This window comes from Trematomus bernacchii, unplaced genomic scaffold, assembly GCF_902827165.1.
Source record: "Trematomus bernacchii unplaced genomic scaffold, fTreBer1.1, whole genome shotgun sequence".
NCBI lineage: Eukaryota > Metazoa > Chordata > Actinopteri > Perciformes > Nototheniidae > Trematomus > Trematomus bernacchii.
In genome coordinates this window covers 9,650,939-9,668,635 of record NW_022987973.1, presented here as the reverse complement: position 1 = coordinate 9,668,635, position 17,697 = coordinate 9,650,939, and the positions used below count along the sequence as shown (strand labels likewise).

The 17,697-nt window shown below is 41.9% G+C and overlaps 1 protein-coding gene across 8 annotated transcripts in view; it reads left to right on the top strand.

Annotated features, from left to right (window-relative positions):
* The window catches only part of sox6 (SRY-box transcription factor 6), a 126,351-nt gene that overhangs the window by 81,046 nt on the left and 27,608 nt on the right, over window positions 1-17,697 (top strand). For 7 of the 8 annotated variants that reach the window (XM_034116737.1, XM_034116741.1, XM_034116739.1 and 4 more), the window contains 2 exons: window positions 7,948-8,071; window positions 11,626-11,705. In XM_034116737.1, the coding sequence (XP_033972628.1) occupies window positions 7,948-8,071; window positions 11,626-11,705 (204 nt within the window). The remainder of the gene's footprint in view (window positions 1-7,947; window positions 8,072-11,625; window positions 11,706-17,697) is intronic. The other variant, XM_034116738.1, reaches the window with a different exon arrangement.

Below are 17,697 nucleotides of genomic sequence, written 5' to 3'. Positions count from 1 at the left end.
TAAAGCAGCCATGGGAAGGGTTAATTTATGACACAAACTCACAGCCCTCTACCAATTTTCACAATGGACAAAAATGACCAAAATAAAAGAGAAGATTACCAGGGATATGTGAATGTAAATTTGCTTTTTAAATTAACCACAGGGCTAAATAATCCCGATAACGGACCATCTTTTCTTTACGTGATGAATAAAGCATGTTTATATTCTGTCTAAACATCAATATAGGGCACCTGCTCAGAGCTCCACAAGCCGTCCCTGGGTAAAAGCTGAGCGCTTACACTTAACCTCCATTGTACCCCGAGCCCCGTAAGGAAAATATCAGTTGAGGGAGAACACATCCTCCAGTGTAATGTTGATTTAGTTTCCTCCCGCTCCCTGCATGAACTGTGTTTTCTCTGCTAATGTTGTGCAAACTGTTTTGTCTTTGCGTTGGCTGTGCGTTGCCATCGTCCTCAGCAGTGGGCACACTCATAGGGAGAAGGATCTGAATTAATAGGCTCTACTGTGTACGGCCAGCCGGCATGGAGAAAGGGGCGCGTGTTTTCTTAGGACTGGGGTGGCAAAGTAAAGCATTCAGCCCATGGCCAGCACAAAAAAGGAGCTTTTTGTTTTTGGGGTGGGGGAGAATCCAAGCATTCCCCAACAGAACACAATGAATGAACTATTTTGTTCTGCACAGTTTTTTTTTATAGAAACAGAACTGTATAATTTTGTTTCTCCATAACTCAGTTCTCTAAAATACCTTTTTTTCTCTTTTTAAATTTCCCTAATTTCTTTGACATTTCTAGAATTTAATTCAATCTGAAAATAAATATTTTTTAGGCTGTCATTTAACCTCTCCTGTTTGATCTTTTGTTCAGCTTTAGGAGATGATATTTGAGATATTGATTATATTTGAGTCTCAATGCACTTGTTTCTCCAATAAAGTTGCCCCTCCCGACAGGCCTGCTGAACAGCAACGGGCTCTGTTGTTATGTGTGGCCCCAGCAGCTGGGGGGTAGTCAGAGCCTCAGTCTATGACTGGAGGGCGGGACAGAGGGGTGTGGACAATACCATTACACAGAGCAGGGGTGCTCTTCTGTGTCACAAAAGGACAAAATAATGTTTCTAAAGTGCAGAAGAGTTTTTTTTCCATTTAATTTGAAATAAACACTGAATAAAGAACCACATTGAAATATAACACAGGCAATGCCAAATCTAAAAGAAATACATGTATATATATTTTCACGATTATTTGATACAACCCAAAACACTAAAAAGTAGACCGACAGAGAATTTATGTTTCTCTGCTTGCTCCAAAGGGTTGACATGGGATTTTTCAGACCTTAAATACCACATTATTTCCTAAGCCTGACATACTTAAATCCATCTTTTTCTGCTCCCCCTTCCCTGTTCACATCACATGGTTGTAGCTGGCTAGCCCGTGTCAAATGTTCTTTCGTATCTCACACTCCCCCCCTGCAATGAGGGTCCTAGGCGTTTCACTTATTCCCATTACCATACAGCGAGGATGTATATGCAGGGTAATGATGCCGGCCCCAAACCACTTGTACGTTTGTTTATGTCTGTTCTCTTCTTTCTTGTCATTACACATGCTGTTTGAGGGAGTCCCTGTGGATTTGACCAGTTTCTGAGAACCTTAATTTTACGGCAAGACCTTGAAAAAAAAAAGAAATCCTTCTTACCTCCATGTACCCTGAACCCCCAAATAGGCTGGTATTCTTAAGGAATATAACACTGAATTTCCTTTTTAAATCAATTTGTGTTTTAAGGGTCTTATGCATAGTGTTGCTGTGTGCACACAATGATTTGACATACAGTGTAATTTTGTTTGATTAAATCTAATATATAAAGGTGTGCTTTTGGTTTACTATTGAACGACGAATGAAAATAAATAAAGACTGTGATATGAAAAAACAATTCCCCCATTAACATGCCATTAAAAAGAAGCCTAACTAAGGCTTCACTTTGATACTCTAGTTTTATTTTAGATGGATATATTTAATTTAAAGAATTAGAATAATCTTTTATATGTACATAATTTATACTTAATCTACAAAGACCACATTTCATGAAATGCATTTTTGCATCTTTATCTTACTTTTTGTATCAATGCATAATTTAAATGTTCTTGCACAAGCACAGAGTTGTTATCTTTTATAACTATATTTTCGTCTGCCTTTTTACCATTTTGCGTCATACGAGAAGTCAAGCTCTTATTATTCTTCCCACTACATTAAATGCTGAAACTACATGAAATAAAAGCAGTGAGCAGAAACCCTGTTAATAGTAGTCAGTGTATTAAGCAAACAGTAGCACGCAGCTTCATCAAGAAAGAGCGATAAGATGGAGGAAAGCTGGAGTGGAGGGATTTGGGGTGGGGTGTGTAAGGAGGGTCAGAGGGTTGGACTACCGTGCTTTCAAGCTCCCATCGACTTAATATAGACATATTGAAATGGCTGTTTTCCAAGAAGGCTTGTTTTACTGTGTAAGGAATTAGTGGAACAAGAAGTAATCTATTGGTTATTCCCTCTGGATGGTCTGACCTCACTCAAGTGTCTGGATTTGCTGCACTTTATCATGAACAGCACTCAGTGTAACACATACAGAGGCATGACTGATGTGCAGTGTTACGCTCAAACCTGAGCAAACAGTGCCTGCAGTCAGACTTAGAGCTGTAACCCAACAATTCACAGGAAATATTATGGAGTTTTTTTTTTTTTTTTTTTACTCGTTCTTCTACACTGTTAGCTTTAGCTGTCTATCTTTGACTTTTGTAGGGAAGGGTGCTGTCCAACAATTTCAGGAAGGAAGTGGGGAGAAAGGTTAGAGATCTAACTGGGACAAGGGCCCTTTGTTAGTGGCCTGAACCTCTCCAGTGTATCAGCCCTCCCCATTTCAGTATGCCTATTTTCAGAGTAGACAAGCAAGAATAATGTGCTTCGGTCTAGTGGGTGGTAAAATGAAGACCTGTAGTCTCGAGCATCAAAGTCTGCTTCAAATCTATTGATCTATTTGTCTGATTACCATTAGCTACAGACAAATCCAAACACCATCTCATCTCTGTGCGATCAATGTGTGTGTCTGCGATGTAACTGTGCGGTTGTATAACTGGCAAATAAGTGACCTGTAGTAAAGGAGTAATATGTGCTTAAAAACCGTTGATTGTTTCATGGGGGAAAAAAACCTGAAGCAACACAGAGGATTCAGCAGCCCAGAAGTGCTTCCACTGAGTGATTTTCCTCCTGGTTAGGCTCCAGTACAGTGTACACCCAGTGGGCTGTGTACACAGTGGCGGGTGTTAAACATATCCTGCTGTCTAGTGTCAGTTTTACTGTGTGTGCTGCTGTTGGGATGTAGCCAGACTTGCCAGCTTCCTAAAGATCACTTTCCCTTTAAATGGATCACAAAAGGTGATTTCTACTCGCAGCTCAGTGAAGAGCAGGGGGGAACAAAGTGTGAACTATCAGTTCTTACAGCAACAGCTGGAGTCTAACCTCCCTGGGTGAAATTAAAGATCCCCTCCTATAGAAAATGTGAAAGAGAAGGTTAGCGACGGAGCTGAAGAACTGACAGATACTAAAGTGTGGAAGTAATTGTATTAAAATGAGATGTCAGTGAAACGTGAGTCCTCTTCTAATGATTACTGGTGATTATGATATTTTCCTAATAGGGAAAGTCACCTATTATAATCTTTCTCCAGAATTAAGAAAAATACCTAAAATCCTTTTTTATAATTTTTACTTTTTACAAGTCTACTCGTGGCAAATGAGTGCAGATTATATCCAAGATAAGCATATGTGTGTGAGAGGTGTGTTAAAAGGTGTCAAGTAGCAATTAATGAGGATGTTAGTCCCAGGATCTCACAGGTCCTTTCAAGCTAATAACCATGAAACACAGTGTGAACGAGGTAGGTGTTTGTCTTTTGTTGCCCCTTTTGTCTTTTAATCTTGTTAATACTGACTGACTCGGCAGTAAAAACAAAAACTAGCCCAGTTTCCTTCACATAGCGCATTGTGGTGCATTGGGAGCAAAAAATAGTGTGGATCAGTGCATGGAGGTGCAAGGGGGTTCAGAAGGAAACCCAGCAGGTGGGCTGCATCCCTCCTGGGTGCTCTGTAGAGGCTTTAACAGACAGTGAGGAACATGGGTGTTGACAGGGGCCCAAGTCAGTGCTGTAATGCGCTGTACATCTCCATTAGCACTCAGCGTTTTGGAGCTGCTAGCTTTTGTGTTGTAGGTGAATGCTTGTTTCGATAAAGAAAAACACCACTAACATGTTTTTATCCACACGAGTACATTTACGTTATAGCATAACTGAGCTTAATAAAGGTCCATTTGATACAAGCACAAATATAAAATGTTTTTTAAATCAGACAGCTTATATTTATTTCACCAGAAAAGTGATGAAAAAATGTATTGTGTATTAGCAAAACTGCATTAATCGGTTAATGCAGTTTTACTGGTGAACTTGAGAGTGTATAATATTGTGCGTGTGTATTGCACACATGTGCATGCACACAGAAGTGCTACAAGAAATAAAGGGAGCTCTTTCAAGTCAACCCTGCCTTTTACACTTTGTGTATTTATGCATCACAGATGAGCCAGTCGCACCCCGGGATGGGCTTCAGTTGAACAGTCAGCTGAGCTACTCTACTCCAAGTGCTTTCTTGTTTAACTTGGGTGATTTGTACAACACACACTCAATAACGTTAGAATTTTGTCAAAAGTAACTTGTCAAATCTTAAAATAAAAGTGGGACTAAACCGAATAAAGAAAATAATTGTATAACATACGTTGTCTGTAATTTCTCTAAGGAGAAGCAGATACACCAATAACTCTGACACTATTTGTATCTATATGCTATCCTACACGCAGTAGAACTGCAAGTTGGTTCTATTTATCAAACGCCAGTGTCTCGTTGAGAGGGAAACAGATTGCGTGCTGGCCTGAAACAGACTTCATCAGGTCATCTGAATTGATGATACATGTTGCAAGGCGGCTGAGTTCCCCCAGAAACCTCTGCTGGAGTGCTTGCTGGCAGAGACGGGGGCCTCCGCCAAGTCTGTCTGACTGATCACTACAGATGCTCCTCTTCAAGTATTCCGAGTCAGATCCTTAGTGCTGGGTCTTGAGGGACAAACAATAGCACCTGTTCCTCATAAGATAGCCCATTCATGTATCTTTAATGAAGCCTGGGGGCAGATGGTGTGAAATGACATTATCCAGTACTTAGCAGTGCTAAGACAAAGGAAGAGCAGTGCCAGCACAACAATGCGGCTGTATTTACGAGGAGAAGGGAGGACGCTGCCCAAGTGCCCCGCTCACATCTGCTCCACTTCATTCTCAGACTCCTCAAGATCATCTTGGCAATAGAAATATCCCGGGCACTCAGCCCATACATAGATGAACTTGAGGGTAACTCTTAAAGGGGGGATGGGTTTGTAGTACAGCGGGAGAGTGGAAGCTACATAGGAGCATCATTTCTTTCTGTCTGTTTTCTAGAATATATTTCTTTATTTTATTTTTCAACTTTACTTTAACAGTCAAATAAAAAAAAGCACTTGTGAAAATGTTATAATCTGCTCAGCCACTTGCCAGCTGTTAATTGACAGCTCAACTAACCTCCACTATTTGTTTCCACCTTGAAGCTCCTTAGAATTTGATTTGCCTTTCTCTGACATTAGTTGCCGTAAATTAAACTTTAATGCATGGAGCTCATTACTGCAAATCACAGCTATTCAAACTCAATGCATTTATTTCCCCTTCATTGCACATTCACACTCTGTCTTGCCTCGATGAATCTTGTATATTCTGCTCCATATTTTAAAATAATAATAGTAATAAAAGCTGATATCCCAGATGAAATGACATAATTTACATTTAGTGCTGAGGAGATACATCCAAGTATGACTTTTGCTGGCTGTCTCTTGGTACATATACTGTGTATAATATCTCTTTTAATATATAATATAATATATATATTTCTATTAAATTAGTCAATGCAGTCATATTTGTCTGCTAAGATTTGAAAAAGTATAAGGATCAGATTGTTTGCTGGTATGAATTGAAAATAAAAAGGATAATCAGAAATATGTTTATTTGCGTATTGAACATTTCAACAATACACTGTAAGATGGTACAGTACAGTCTCAGAAAGTTGTTTTCACTAAGAAGAGTGTTTGAAAAACATTTTAGTCAATATCCTTGTTTGGAAAATTGAATAGTAAGTTACTTTTAATGTACTAACAAGGCATGTTAGTTCTTTCATGAAAGTGTATGAAGTACTGTGCAACACACTTGTAACATACTTGGAAGTATGTGGACTTGAGGGAGCCCTTTTCTGCCCTGTGACTACCGCACGTTCAGCAACAGACTCCATCTGGTTTTACAGTCCAAACACACAGACAGAGCAAGGCTGTGTTCCCCAGTGTCCCCCCGCCTGTCACTAGCCCTACCTCATGTTGTGACATTAATTATTGTGTTTTTCCATATGTTCCATACATGCAAGGCCAAGATTAATCTTTCATCCATTCAGCGTGGAAACTTGGAACACAAATCCCTATAAAGCAATGTTTTATTTAAGGTCATTTGTCGCAGGCTCCTTGGCCATTTATTTTTCTTCACTAACAGCACATTTTACAGAACTACTTTTGGAAGAATTACATACTTTTCTATTCTTCTATAATGCACTTTCTGCACTTGCACTTGTGTAAAAGCTCAGTAGGCATAAAACAGTTCTATTTATTTAGTTTTCAGTCTAGCTCTGCACCTCTGGACAGATCAATAAAGTAGTTTTAAATAGGTTCAGCTTGCTAGCTGTGAGAGAAACTGGGTGCGACTACACCGGTAAAGGGTCTACAGGGGGAGCAACACGGTCTGAAAAAGTGGATATCATAGCAGACCTCAGCCAGAACACGGGGGGAAACCGTTTGCTCAGAGCAGGTTGATTTCATGCCCCAATGCAGCGGCAGTAATTGCACCCAGACCCGTTTTATTGCGAGTTGATTTTAAGGGGGGATGAATGGAGAAACATTCTGTAAAGTGTTTATTTTGGGGGATGACCTTTATTAACCCATTTTCCAGGCAGGTTCCCCTGAGGTGGCCTGGCTCAGTGCTAGATTAACCCTCGCAGGCCCATGGTAGCCGGGCTGCTCCCCATCATAGTGTTTCAGGAAGCAGAGAATGACAGTAAGATTGGCCCTTGCAACATGTGTGCAAAACCCCCACAATCCACTTTTGAGACACAAGCTACTCACCCACCCTTGACATACACGTGCAGGGAGTTTTGTTTGATATTCCCAGTAGGCAAGTCAGCAACAGACTGGATGGTGAAGGTTAATATGTGAGTGGAAGAGACAGTCAGAGAATGACATTAAAATGAAATACAGCAAGCGGCAAGCCCTTTTCAACTGCCTGCTATTTTTCCTCTGATGAAAACAGTAGTAGTAAATTACCAGATTGTCTTCAGGCTTTTATCATCTATTCTAAATAAATGCTCGTCCAAGATTATGTGAGCAGTTGATCTTCCCTTGGGGTGAGGGTCTCCAAAGTAATACATTCAACAATCCTCCTGCTAACATGTATCTATTGCAACAGCAAGGGTGTAGTGAATGCCTATTTTAACATGTACAATGCTTCTCTCTACAAGTGTAACAGACCTACTGAGCCTCTTTGCCCTCTGTCCTGCATGTCGCTTCATCTAAGTCATGCTGTAACAATGTGCTTATGCAGGCGCCTTTGATGTACCGAGGTGAAATTGTGGTTTGGATTAAGAGCAGGCGTAGCTCGGCCAGGTATTGTGTGAGCACACGAGGGCAGTCAGTGCCGCGGAGCCCCCTGTCAGCACGCGTTAGCGAGAGCTGTGATCTGGTCTACCCCTGAGTGGGCTCTGTGTTTCTGCCTATGCTTAGGCCTCTCTCTGATCTCTGCTCCCTATCTGTTCAGCAGGTCCAGGGTCACATGCCTCCGCTCATGATCCCCATTTTTCCACACGACCAACGCACTCTGGCAGCAGCAGCCGCCGCCCAGCAAGGATTTCTCTTCCCTCAAGGAATGTCTTATAAGCCAGGTATGCTTGCAACAAATGTTCTCTGTGTTGTGTCTTTTCCCTTGTACTTTTATTAATAATTATGATATTTATTTGACATTTTATTCTTAAATTATGAAGTCACACTTGAGGCCCTAGGCAATCCCTGTTCTGTCTGAACTTGGGCATGAGACCAAGGCCTGGGAATGTTCTAGTCCATGTGGAACAATAGACATGGGTAGAGAAAGAGAAGAATGTCAACATGTCTTCAACATGAAAGTATTGTAGAGAACCAATGACTCAGGAGATAAAGCCTGAATGTAAAGTGTTGTTATATGCATAAAAAGCAACCATCTTAAACGTTTCTAACTAATAGTAAGACATTTAGAAGGTTAAGGATAGCTTTGGTTTGATTTAAGGAACAGGTTTTTCTGTACGAATGTCTAACTGTTTTCCTTGCATGTAACAGCATGCCTCTTTCTTTCCCTTTGTCTTTTGAGTTAAGTAAAATATATGCCTTCCACAGTATTCAAAACAAATAAAAAAAGGTTTTATGAGAAAGGTTGACTGATGCCATGCCAAAGCAGCAAGTTTGTACACCCTTATATCATTGTGATAAGTAAAACAAAAATAATCCATGGTCTAAATTGCTTCAAAGTCTTAGTGTTTAACCTCTCATGGCTTACTCGGTTCCAGAATCTAGCTATTTCTACTCTATTAGTTATTTAATCATATCAATCAAACTGAATTTGTTTAAAAAATATATAAATCACTCCAGCATGCAAATAAAAGGAGACAGTGTTATGTTGATGACACATCAATTTAAAAGAGAACAGGATTTATGAGGGAGCTTGAAAAAAGAAAGTCCTCTTGCCTGTTATAAAGCAGCACCAGAACAAGGAACAGCACTGAAAATAGAAAAAGAAACACTTGGAAGTCAGCATGTTCGCAGCAGAACATTAAAAGGTGTGGTAGTGCAGTTAATGAATTAACTATAAAACCACAGGATGAAAAAAAAAAAGTCAGCTATTTTGGAACTATGGAGCCATGACAGCTTAAACAAAGTGCCTGAGGGGGAGTCTTTTACCATGGTGCTTTCTGCAATAGGTTTGACACGGGAAATGTTTTAGTTCAAATAACAGGAGCTATTATGGAATGATGGTCAGGGGTCGTCATGTGTATAGTTCCTGCATAATTCATGAGTTCATGAAGGCAAAGCAAAGGGGGTCTGAGAATGACTCGTGTAGTCAGGAGAGGTATTTCAAAACATCTATTATTCCTCCCCATCCAACACAATATATCCAGAGAGTACAATGTTATCACCACCACCTGCAGAGTATACAGGATGCTGCCGTGTCCTTTCCCCATGAAGTGAGTGGCCAAGCATTCACTTCCAAGACTAAGGCACACTAATCTGATGTTATCATTATGAGAAAGCTCCCAGGGACCACTGCTTATGACCCCCAGCCCTGTGGTGCTCACATGGCAACCGAGTCATTTTAGCACCATAGTGATAGGTCATCACCTCATGTACTGGCTGTGCTCAATGGCCTGGTGGTGCATGGTAGACAAGCACAGTCGCAGAAATATCAACTCATCTTTTAAACAAATAGACTTTCCTGTCTGTCCGCACTGTTTACACAGAGATGGCAGCATTCAGTCTGATGTGCCTCTAATGGACCTGCAGAATGACCCCATAGTTTTGAGGTTCCTCTGCCAGTCTTCTCATAGACAGCCTGCTGACAGTTAACTGTTTCCACATTTCATTTTAAATATTTTATTTTTTGACCACATTTTTATACAAGATATCTTAACTTAATGTAACTTAAAAAAAACAGAATCATCATAAGTTAAACTTGAAATCGTACCAATATCAGATTAATTATCTATATTCTTATTTTCCTGTTAGCCGGTAATAAGGTAGAATTTAGAAAAGAAGATCAAGTTTGAGGGTTGTCGCCATGTACTTCATTCATCATCATTTGATCTGTTCTAGGAAAGGTCTCAACTACATCTGTCATCCCTCGGCAGATCTATGACTTATATTTCATGGCACCACATGAGCAGGGAAATATAGTCTGTCGTGACCATGGCGTCACCTGCATTGCCCCCAGCCCCACCCCCACTCTTAGCATTCAGAGTCCAGGCTCTGGGCATGGGACCAGCCATGGCCAGTTAAATAAAAAACACAGTTTTAAAAGCAATGCCCTTTCACCAGTGACGTTAACCTGGCACAGCGCCCATTCGGATGGAGACTGGTGCCTCGACTGTGTACAGCCCTAGACCCATACGTTGGAGCCCGAGACCCCCCGGCGGTGGTGGTGTGCTCACTTAGCACATGACCCTCCCCAGGTTTCACATGACATCTAAAGACATCCAGCCATTTGTTATTTGCAAAGCCTGCGTCACAGACAGCATAGAGAGAGGGAGACAGACAGAAAGCGATACCAAAAAAGAGGTGTAGAAATAACCACAGTGCGCTCCTTCACATCCAACCCAGCACTATTTGAAACCACTTCTGCTGTGTGATTTTTATTTGCTACTAAATGGGGATTGAATTTCCATGGCTTGTATCACATTGTGCTGTGCTGTACAAGATTGCAAAGTGAGGCGAGCGGGCGAGGGCAAAGTGAAAGAGAAGGTATATACATTTACCTTGTCTGTGGCTTAATGGCTCCATATGTTTGTGAGAAGAAGTGACAGGCAGAAGTGGGGTCTGAGCGAAGGCCAACTACCCCTCCCCACTCCCACTGTGCACCCCACCTCCCCTCCTCCAGACACATGCTTCAAACCAACCTCCCCCCTATAAACGCTGAGCTGCACTGTCTCACTGGGGCTGTTCTGTCCGTCTAAACACACTATGTCGAGTGTGTAAAAGCGTCTGGTACCCCAATGGATATCACTCATACAGCAGCCGTTCTTATATCCATGTCTGACAAACGTGCTGATGGCAGGCCAACGGTAGTGGATAAAAAATGAATAGTGCTGCTTTGGACACCCATTCTTCCTTGCTTGGTCACAGCGATATGCGAGATAAGAATGTTTGCAGTTTTTTTTTAACCCTGTTATTGTGACTACACACTTGTTCTAACCAGTTCTCATACAAGTGCTTTCCCTTTGCTGCCAAAGCTAACACTCAGAAACAAACAATGTAGTGTTGAACAATAGCCAGACAAGTCTACAGCTGTACGAACTGCCTGAAAGAACATGCTTGTCCTTTTACATAATCGCTAATTTAACACCACGGGACATATTTAACATTTATTATGAACACAGACACATGCACTCATAAACCTAAAAAGAACACCTAACTTGTTAAACTATGCAGTAGTTATTTTCTGTATACGTTTTGTGCAGGTGGAGGAAGGAGGGAATGGTGTGGAACGTTCCTAAGTAATCCTGCTCCAGTCAAACTAGCTTACCCTTTTGTTAATGCAGATGTTTGGGCTTGAAGCCGAGGGCTCGTTGCAATGTGCCACATTGCTGTGGCAAAGTGAAGGGCCCAGGATCCGTGTTGGCACTTGCCTGGTAGCTGTGGGCCGGCTCATTGTCTGAACCTGTAAGCATTGTTGTCTTTCTCTCTCCCTCTCTGACAGGTGATAACTACCCGGTGCAGTTCATTCCATCCACAATGGCAGCTGCAGCCGCGTCAGGACTCAGCCCCCTCCAGCTTCAGGTATGTACAGTACTATGACAAAGAATGCTAGGGACGCCCGCCAAGCCCAGGGTATAAAGGATGGCTAAGCAGCTGTACGCTAAGTAATGAGCTGCACACTAAATAATCCTCGAGGCCCCCAGCTCACACACGCTTATCACCTTACATATGTAATTTATCCTGTTTTATAGAAGATTTATCCCACTAGCTCTGCCAGACAGAGGAGTTAGGAAGATAATAGTTATTAGAGGGAATGAGAATCACTTTGGTTGCCTTAATCGCCTGCCAGTAAATTCATCAGGAGACAATTGACTGTGTAAGCAAAGAATCTCCTTTTAATTATTTTTATTTAGGATTTGTTTTCATCCCCGAGACACGATAAATAAGAAGAAAGAAAAGACAAAACATATGGGTAACCTAAATATGTTCTCATGATACGTTACAAAAAGTGAGGCTGTGTAGGGGTTCTCAGACACATAACATGTTGGGATAGGCTCCAAGCCCTACAGGCTCCTCCAGGACTTTTCTCACACATCAATTAAAAAAAGATGAACCCAGGTCAGGGCTTACCTGAGGCTATAATGTTTAATATAGATAATTGTCTCCGTTCTGCCCTTCACATTTTAAATATCATAAATAATACTGTTACAAGGGCTTCTCTTAGCCTGGTGCATAACCCTTGCTAACTTTTTACTGACTTTTATTTACATAAAAAAATCATACAAGTACTGTAGCAACAGGAAGCTGGATAGTCCTGCAACACTGCTGCTTGTTGCTTCTCTTAATTAGCAGTTTACATTGCAATTCTCAGTAAAGTAGATCTTAAATCTATTTGGAGTCATAAATCAGTTATTTGGAAACAAAAGATTAAAAAGCATCTCTCCTGACATGTGGTTAAGTGGCCAATGCTGCTTTGTCAACATGGGGGAAGAGTTATTGAAAGCTGCAACATGTGATGCTCAACATCAGATATAAAGATGTCAAGATTAAACAAGAAAGTTCAAGACTGAGGGTGAAACGTGTTGCAGACTGATATATGTGGCATTTGTCCTTCTGAGCCTACCACTGTCAGTGTTAACGAGCCTTGGCAAGTTGGAACAATGCTCGCAGCTGGCTCTGAAGAGCTGTGCGTCATTATGCAGCCATGAGAGGAGCGATTAGAAACATGCAAGGTGCTCATGTTAAAATGCGTGTCCTGTAAGAGCAAAAGTTGAAGGCAGTGTATGTGAATATTTTCTGGGGTGTATATGTGTCGCTTAGTTTGTGTATCATGGAGATGTCCGTTGGAAAGGAGCGGTAGTTCAGACAGGCATGCAGAGTCTATTTATATTGGTGTATGAGGTCAGATGAGACAGTCATATATCTGAAGGCTGGGGTGAGGAGGGGAGACGGGTCTAGAGTGATTAATTCTGATTATGTATCTAACCCTGGGAATGGGCAAAAACAGTGCCTCCAAGACCATGACTTGGCTGACCTTTACAGAACACAGTAAACAAAAAGAGGTGCATTTTCCATTAATTGAAGTCTGTCAGCCTGTCACATATTCAGCCTTCTGGCTGCTATTTACCCTGCATAGAGACTCCCCTTAAAACAGCAAGGCAAGTCAAACATGCCCTTTTCTACATAGCTGGGATCAACACACCATGTGACTGCCACCACTTCCTCTACAAAGCACTGGGAGCCTGCTCTGATTAAAAACATCATATCAAGCCAGACATGGAATTAAGTTAGAGGTGTCTCCTCCCCTTTAGAGCAATAATAGCACCAGTGCCCTCCTTCAAAATTAAACTATTGAAAGGTATACTCCAATATGTGTGTGAGAGAGAGAAAAAAAAAAGAGAGAGAGAGAGATAGGGTAAATCAATGCAAGGAAGAAGAAAAAAGGACAAAAAAAAATCACAAGACAAAACTTTTATTTTTGTTGAAAGTACCTGTGACTGCACTTTATGCACTCTAGGGCTCCTGTAAAAGAAAAAATATGATGACTACTTTGAAATGAACATATTATGTCCAGTGATTGAAATATTTCAGCGAACCACGCTTATTACTTACGATTGAGTTCATGCTACATGCAACATCAAGCATAATTCTCCCTTAACACCGTCCTGAACTTTTCTAGTTTTACTTCCAACCATATTCTTCACCACAGACACACACACAATCCCCCACACATATGGCTGGAAATGCTGCCCCCCCCCAATTAAAATATATCTTCCTGTCAGCTGCGTGGCAAGGTATAATTTTCACCAATTTACTCAGTTTAGATTGTGCAATATATGAACCTTAAAAAATATCTCATTGGAAGAATTAATTCCCACAATGCTGGAGAGGTAATGTGATCAGCCATCCAGTCACGGAGGCTAGCCGCTCCGTCAGTCTTAATGTTGGACACGTAGCCTCTTCACAATCTCCTCTGTCATAACAGTCTGGGATCCTCCCCCCCCCATCCCCGCCCTTTCTCTCCTAAGAGAAGAAAACTCAACAAGGTAACAAAGGCTTAGAGCTGATAGATGTAAATGAATCTTGGAGGATGCGTTTGAGTGTTGGAGACTGTAATTTTCTTGTCAATACGAGGTGGTAGCATCACTCTGTCGGCTGGCAGACTGCAAGTGGCTGTCACTAGGCATTGCTGTACCACTGGGCAATTTCACTCAATGTTTTCCTGACAGATTGGCTCTCGTCCTCAACTCACAGGAGAGGAGGCGGGTAAACTATCCCAGCGCGACATGCCCCTCTTCATTAGTGCCCACACAGAGCTGGGATGAGCTGAGGACCAGCAGGAAACAATGGCTCCATCCCTGCCTATCCTTCCATGATTACAACTGACACCTCTCACCTAACAGAGGAAATTGTGCTCAGATTGTACCCCAATCTGTCCGGACACCCACTATATTCAATTGAGTGTAGACACAAGAAGGGCATTTCCCTAATTCTACAAAAGGTGTTTCTATTTGGGATGGCACTTTATCGCTGTTTTCCTGTTAACAAACTGTATATATCGCTTGCCTTTTTACGGAGCCAGTAAACAGAAGGAGGACTTTGTGAGAAAGTCCGTGTTATTTTAATCATCGGAAGCAGAATTTGGGGTTCAAGCCATTTTAAGGAATGTATTATTGGATAAAACAGAACATCTGGGTTCCTCGTATGCAGTATCACTGTTAGGACCAAATAAATAGAAAGCTTCTGCTTTCACTCAGTCAGAGCTCCTTTTCTATCTCTTGCTGTCTCTGTCTCAATGTCTTGCTTTTCCCATTTCCCATCGACATTCTGAACCATTTATAAGTTTCTTAGTTTGTGTGTTTCTTTTTCGTTTGCTCATCCTGTCTGCGTGTTGCTTTTTCTTTCCTGAAGTGTCCAAGCCCATAACCTCTTTAGGCTTTACAGCACTGGAGGTCTAGCTGCTTGAGTTAAGACTTCGCAATTACCATCCGCCGTATTTGCCATGGCATCTCTCTAGGCCCATGATAAACCTGGTCCCAGCCTCGGCTCATGCTCCCACTGTAAAGATGAAAAGCAGTCTACATGCTCAGCGACCAGATTTCAAGCAGACACATCTGAAGGAGTACTCAGCCTTAGACGACTACAGTGATAAGAAAGAGTGTTACACAGTCAGGGACAAACAGGAAGAAAGTGGGAGAGCAGCAAACCGCACATTATCTTTTGTTTGGATGTAAATGCCTGTGTAGTACAGATGTGAAGAAACAGCTTCCATCATTAACAAGTGAAGCACTTTTGACTTTGAAAGAGAGAGAGGGGGAGAGGAGGAGGGGAGAAAGAGAGAACAGACATACTGTAGAGAGCAGCTGTTTCTGTGTTTATGAGCAGAGGAGCTCGGTCTTTGAAGGTAACCCAAAGCAGTGCAGCAATGCTAGCCGTGTGTGGAAGGCTGGCTAATAGGACGGCTATGTGAGCAGCTGGATGGAGGCAGTGGTGAACAGAGGGACAGATGGACAGATAGAGTGGATAATGCAGTGAGCTGCACTGAATGGGAGGGCTGGCTCTTGGGCCCCTGGGCCTGGAGAACATACACACAAACTAACAGAAGACGGGCTGTATTTTGTGTGTGTGTGAGATAGAGAGAAGGACTTCAACATATATATACTGTTGATGTAAGATCGAGAAATAGAGAAAAGGCAAGCGGAGGGGTAAGGGCAGAGCAGGTTGGGCGCCAGCAGATGAGACAGATGTTAGGCCATACTGGAAAGCATCGGCACAGTGCACCAGGACGCCTTCCTCCACTCCTGACATCTGGGCCCAGCCTGGGTCAGCCTGCCCGGGCGCCCTGGGCAATGAGCCTGTACAAGCCTTGTGGCAAACGGGGCTGGCGCTGTGCTGCCTTTTAAATGGTGTGGTGCATTGAAGCACAGTTAGTGCACTCATATCCAGCCCAGTGCTTTGCGCCCAGGCCAGGCAGAGGTGAATGAGACATTGACTGACGGACAAACTCAGACACAAAGAGTAGGGCAGTATTCAGTCGACACTCACCTTATGTAAAATTCAGAGTTGGTTCATCTGTACTTTTCATGGAAATAGTTTGTTAAGGCAATTTGTGTCCTTTTTTTTTAGAGGCTGCCTGTCTTAACTGCATATAGTTCTTCTGAGATGTCTTACATCACCAGCAGAGTGTGTAATCTGTAATGTCGCAGGCAGAAAAGTGAACATCCCTGTTTAACCTCTGCTTCCTCCAGAGGGCTTGTTTTTAATTAACAGAGGCTAACGGGCTGACCTTGGGCGTGCTGCACTCACTTTGAATCCATGCTTGCTGAGGTCTGCTTCGTCCACTGGGAAACAGGGAATGATGGGGTCAGAAGGAAGACCTTAGATTTTGTGTTTGTGCATCTCCTTATTTATGTGTGTAATAGTACTGTTTTTAGGAAACCTAAACCTTTCAAAACACAAAAAGTAGCACATAGTGAATTGTAAAACTAGTTGTACACACACTTTTAATCATGGAAAAGTTTGTATTGCCTTTAAGCTAAGATAAACCTTTTATAATAAGTGAATATTTCTTGTTTGCCAGATTTTTTAACATTAGTTTTTTTAATATTGCTTTTTGCCAATTCCTAATATAGTATAAGGCTAAGCTATACCTTAGGTTGCAGCTCTATGGCTTTACATTTTCATGTGTCTTGAAAGATGTATGTGGTTCCCTGATCAAATAGCGCAAAATAACTTGTGTTAACACTGTAAAGGGAAAAAAAGGAAACGGAAGAGTCCTATGCTCCAGTCAGGCTTTTGCCTACTCCTACAACACCCCAGAGTAGGAGCCTCGACTTTCAGCTTGACCCTAAATAGCGTAAACCTTTTGCTGCCACCACCTGGCAAGTAGATACGAAGAAGGGGTTACTAGATATAAGAGATTCAATTGGGGGAAGCGGGCAGATGTCTTCTGCTTAGGGAGACCGGCCTTGGCAGGATGCATGATCCTCAGCCTTGACATTGACACCTTCCTTTACTTTGTAACGTTGTTGCTTCCAACTCACTTATGTAATGGGTGTCAAACAATCATTTTGTTATCCACTGTCAATGTACAATTTATTTTATATTATATATATATATATATTATATATATATTACATACTGTAATGCTATAGGAAATACCTCCACACTCCACACATTGAACACTGAGGTAATTCACATAAGTCCTTGAGCAGTATATGGTGGGTTAAAACACTTTTCATCTGTCTTTCCCCCTGATTGTATTTATTGTTCTTTGGCTTTTTGAGGCAGAGTGTTTCTTTTTACAAGGATAACCATTGCTTCTCACCCCATGGCACTGACCTGCTAATCAGTGCTGAAAAGGGGCACCCTGACTGCGTCTAATTTGAGGCAAAGTCTAATTATGCTCTTTTTCCGGGACAATAAAGTTCTTCCCACTCAAGGTCAGGGGCATGCTCCTCGACAGGCCTGTTAGCAAACATCTGTCCAACAGACTCAGCTTCCGCTTCTTCACTGAGACTAGCCTGGAGTGACAGCCAGTGAATGGAGACTCCTCTGTCTCACTCCCTCTGTC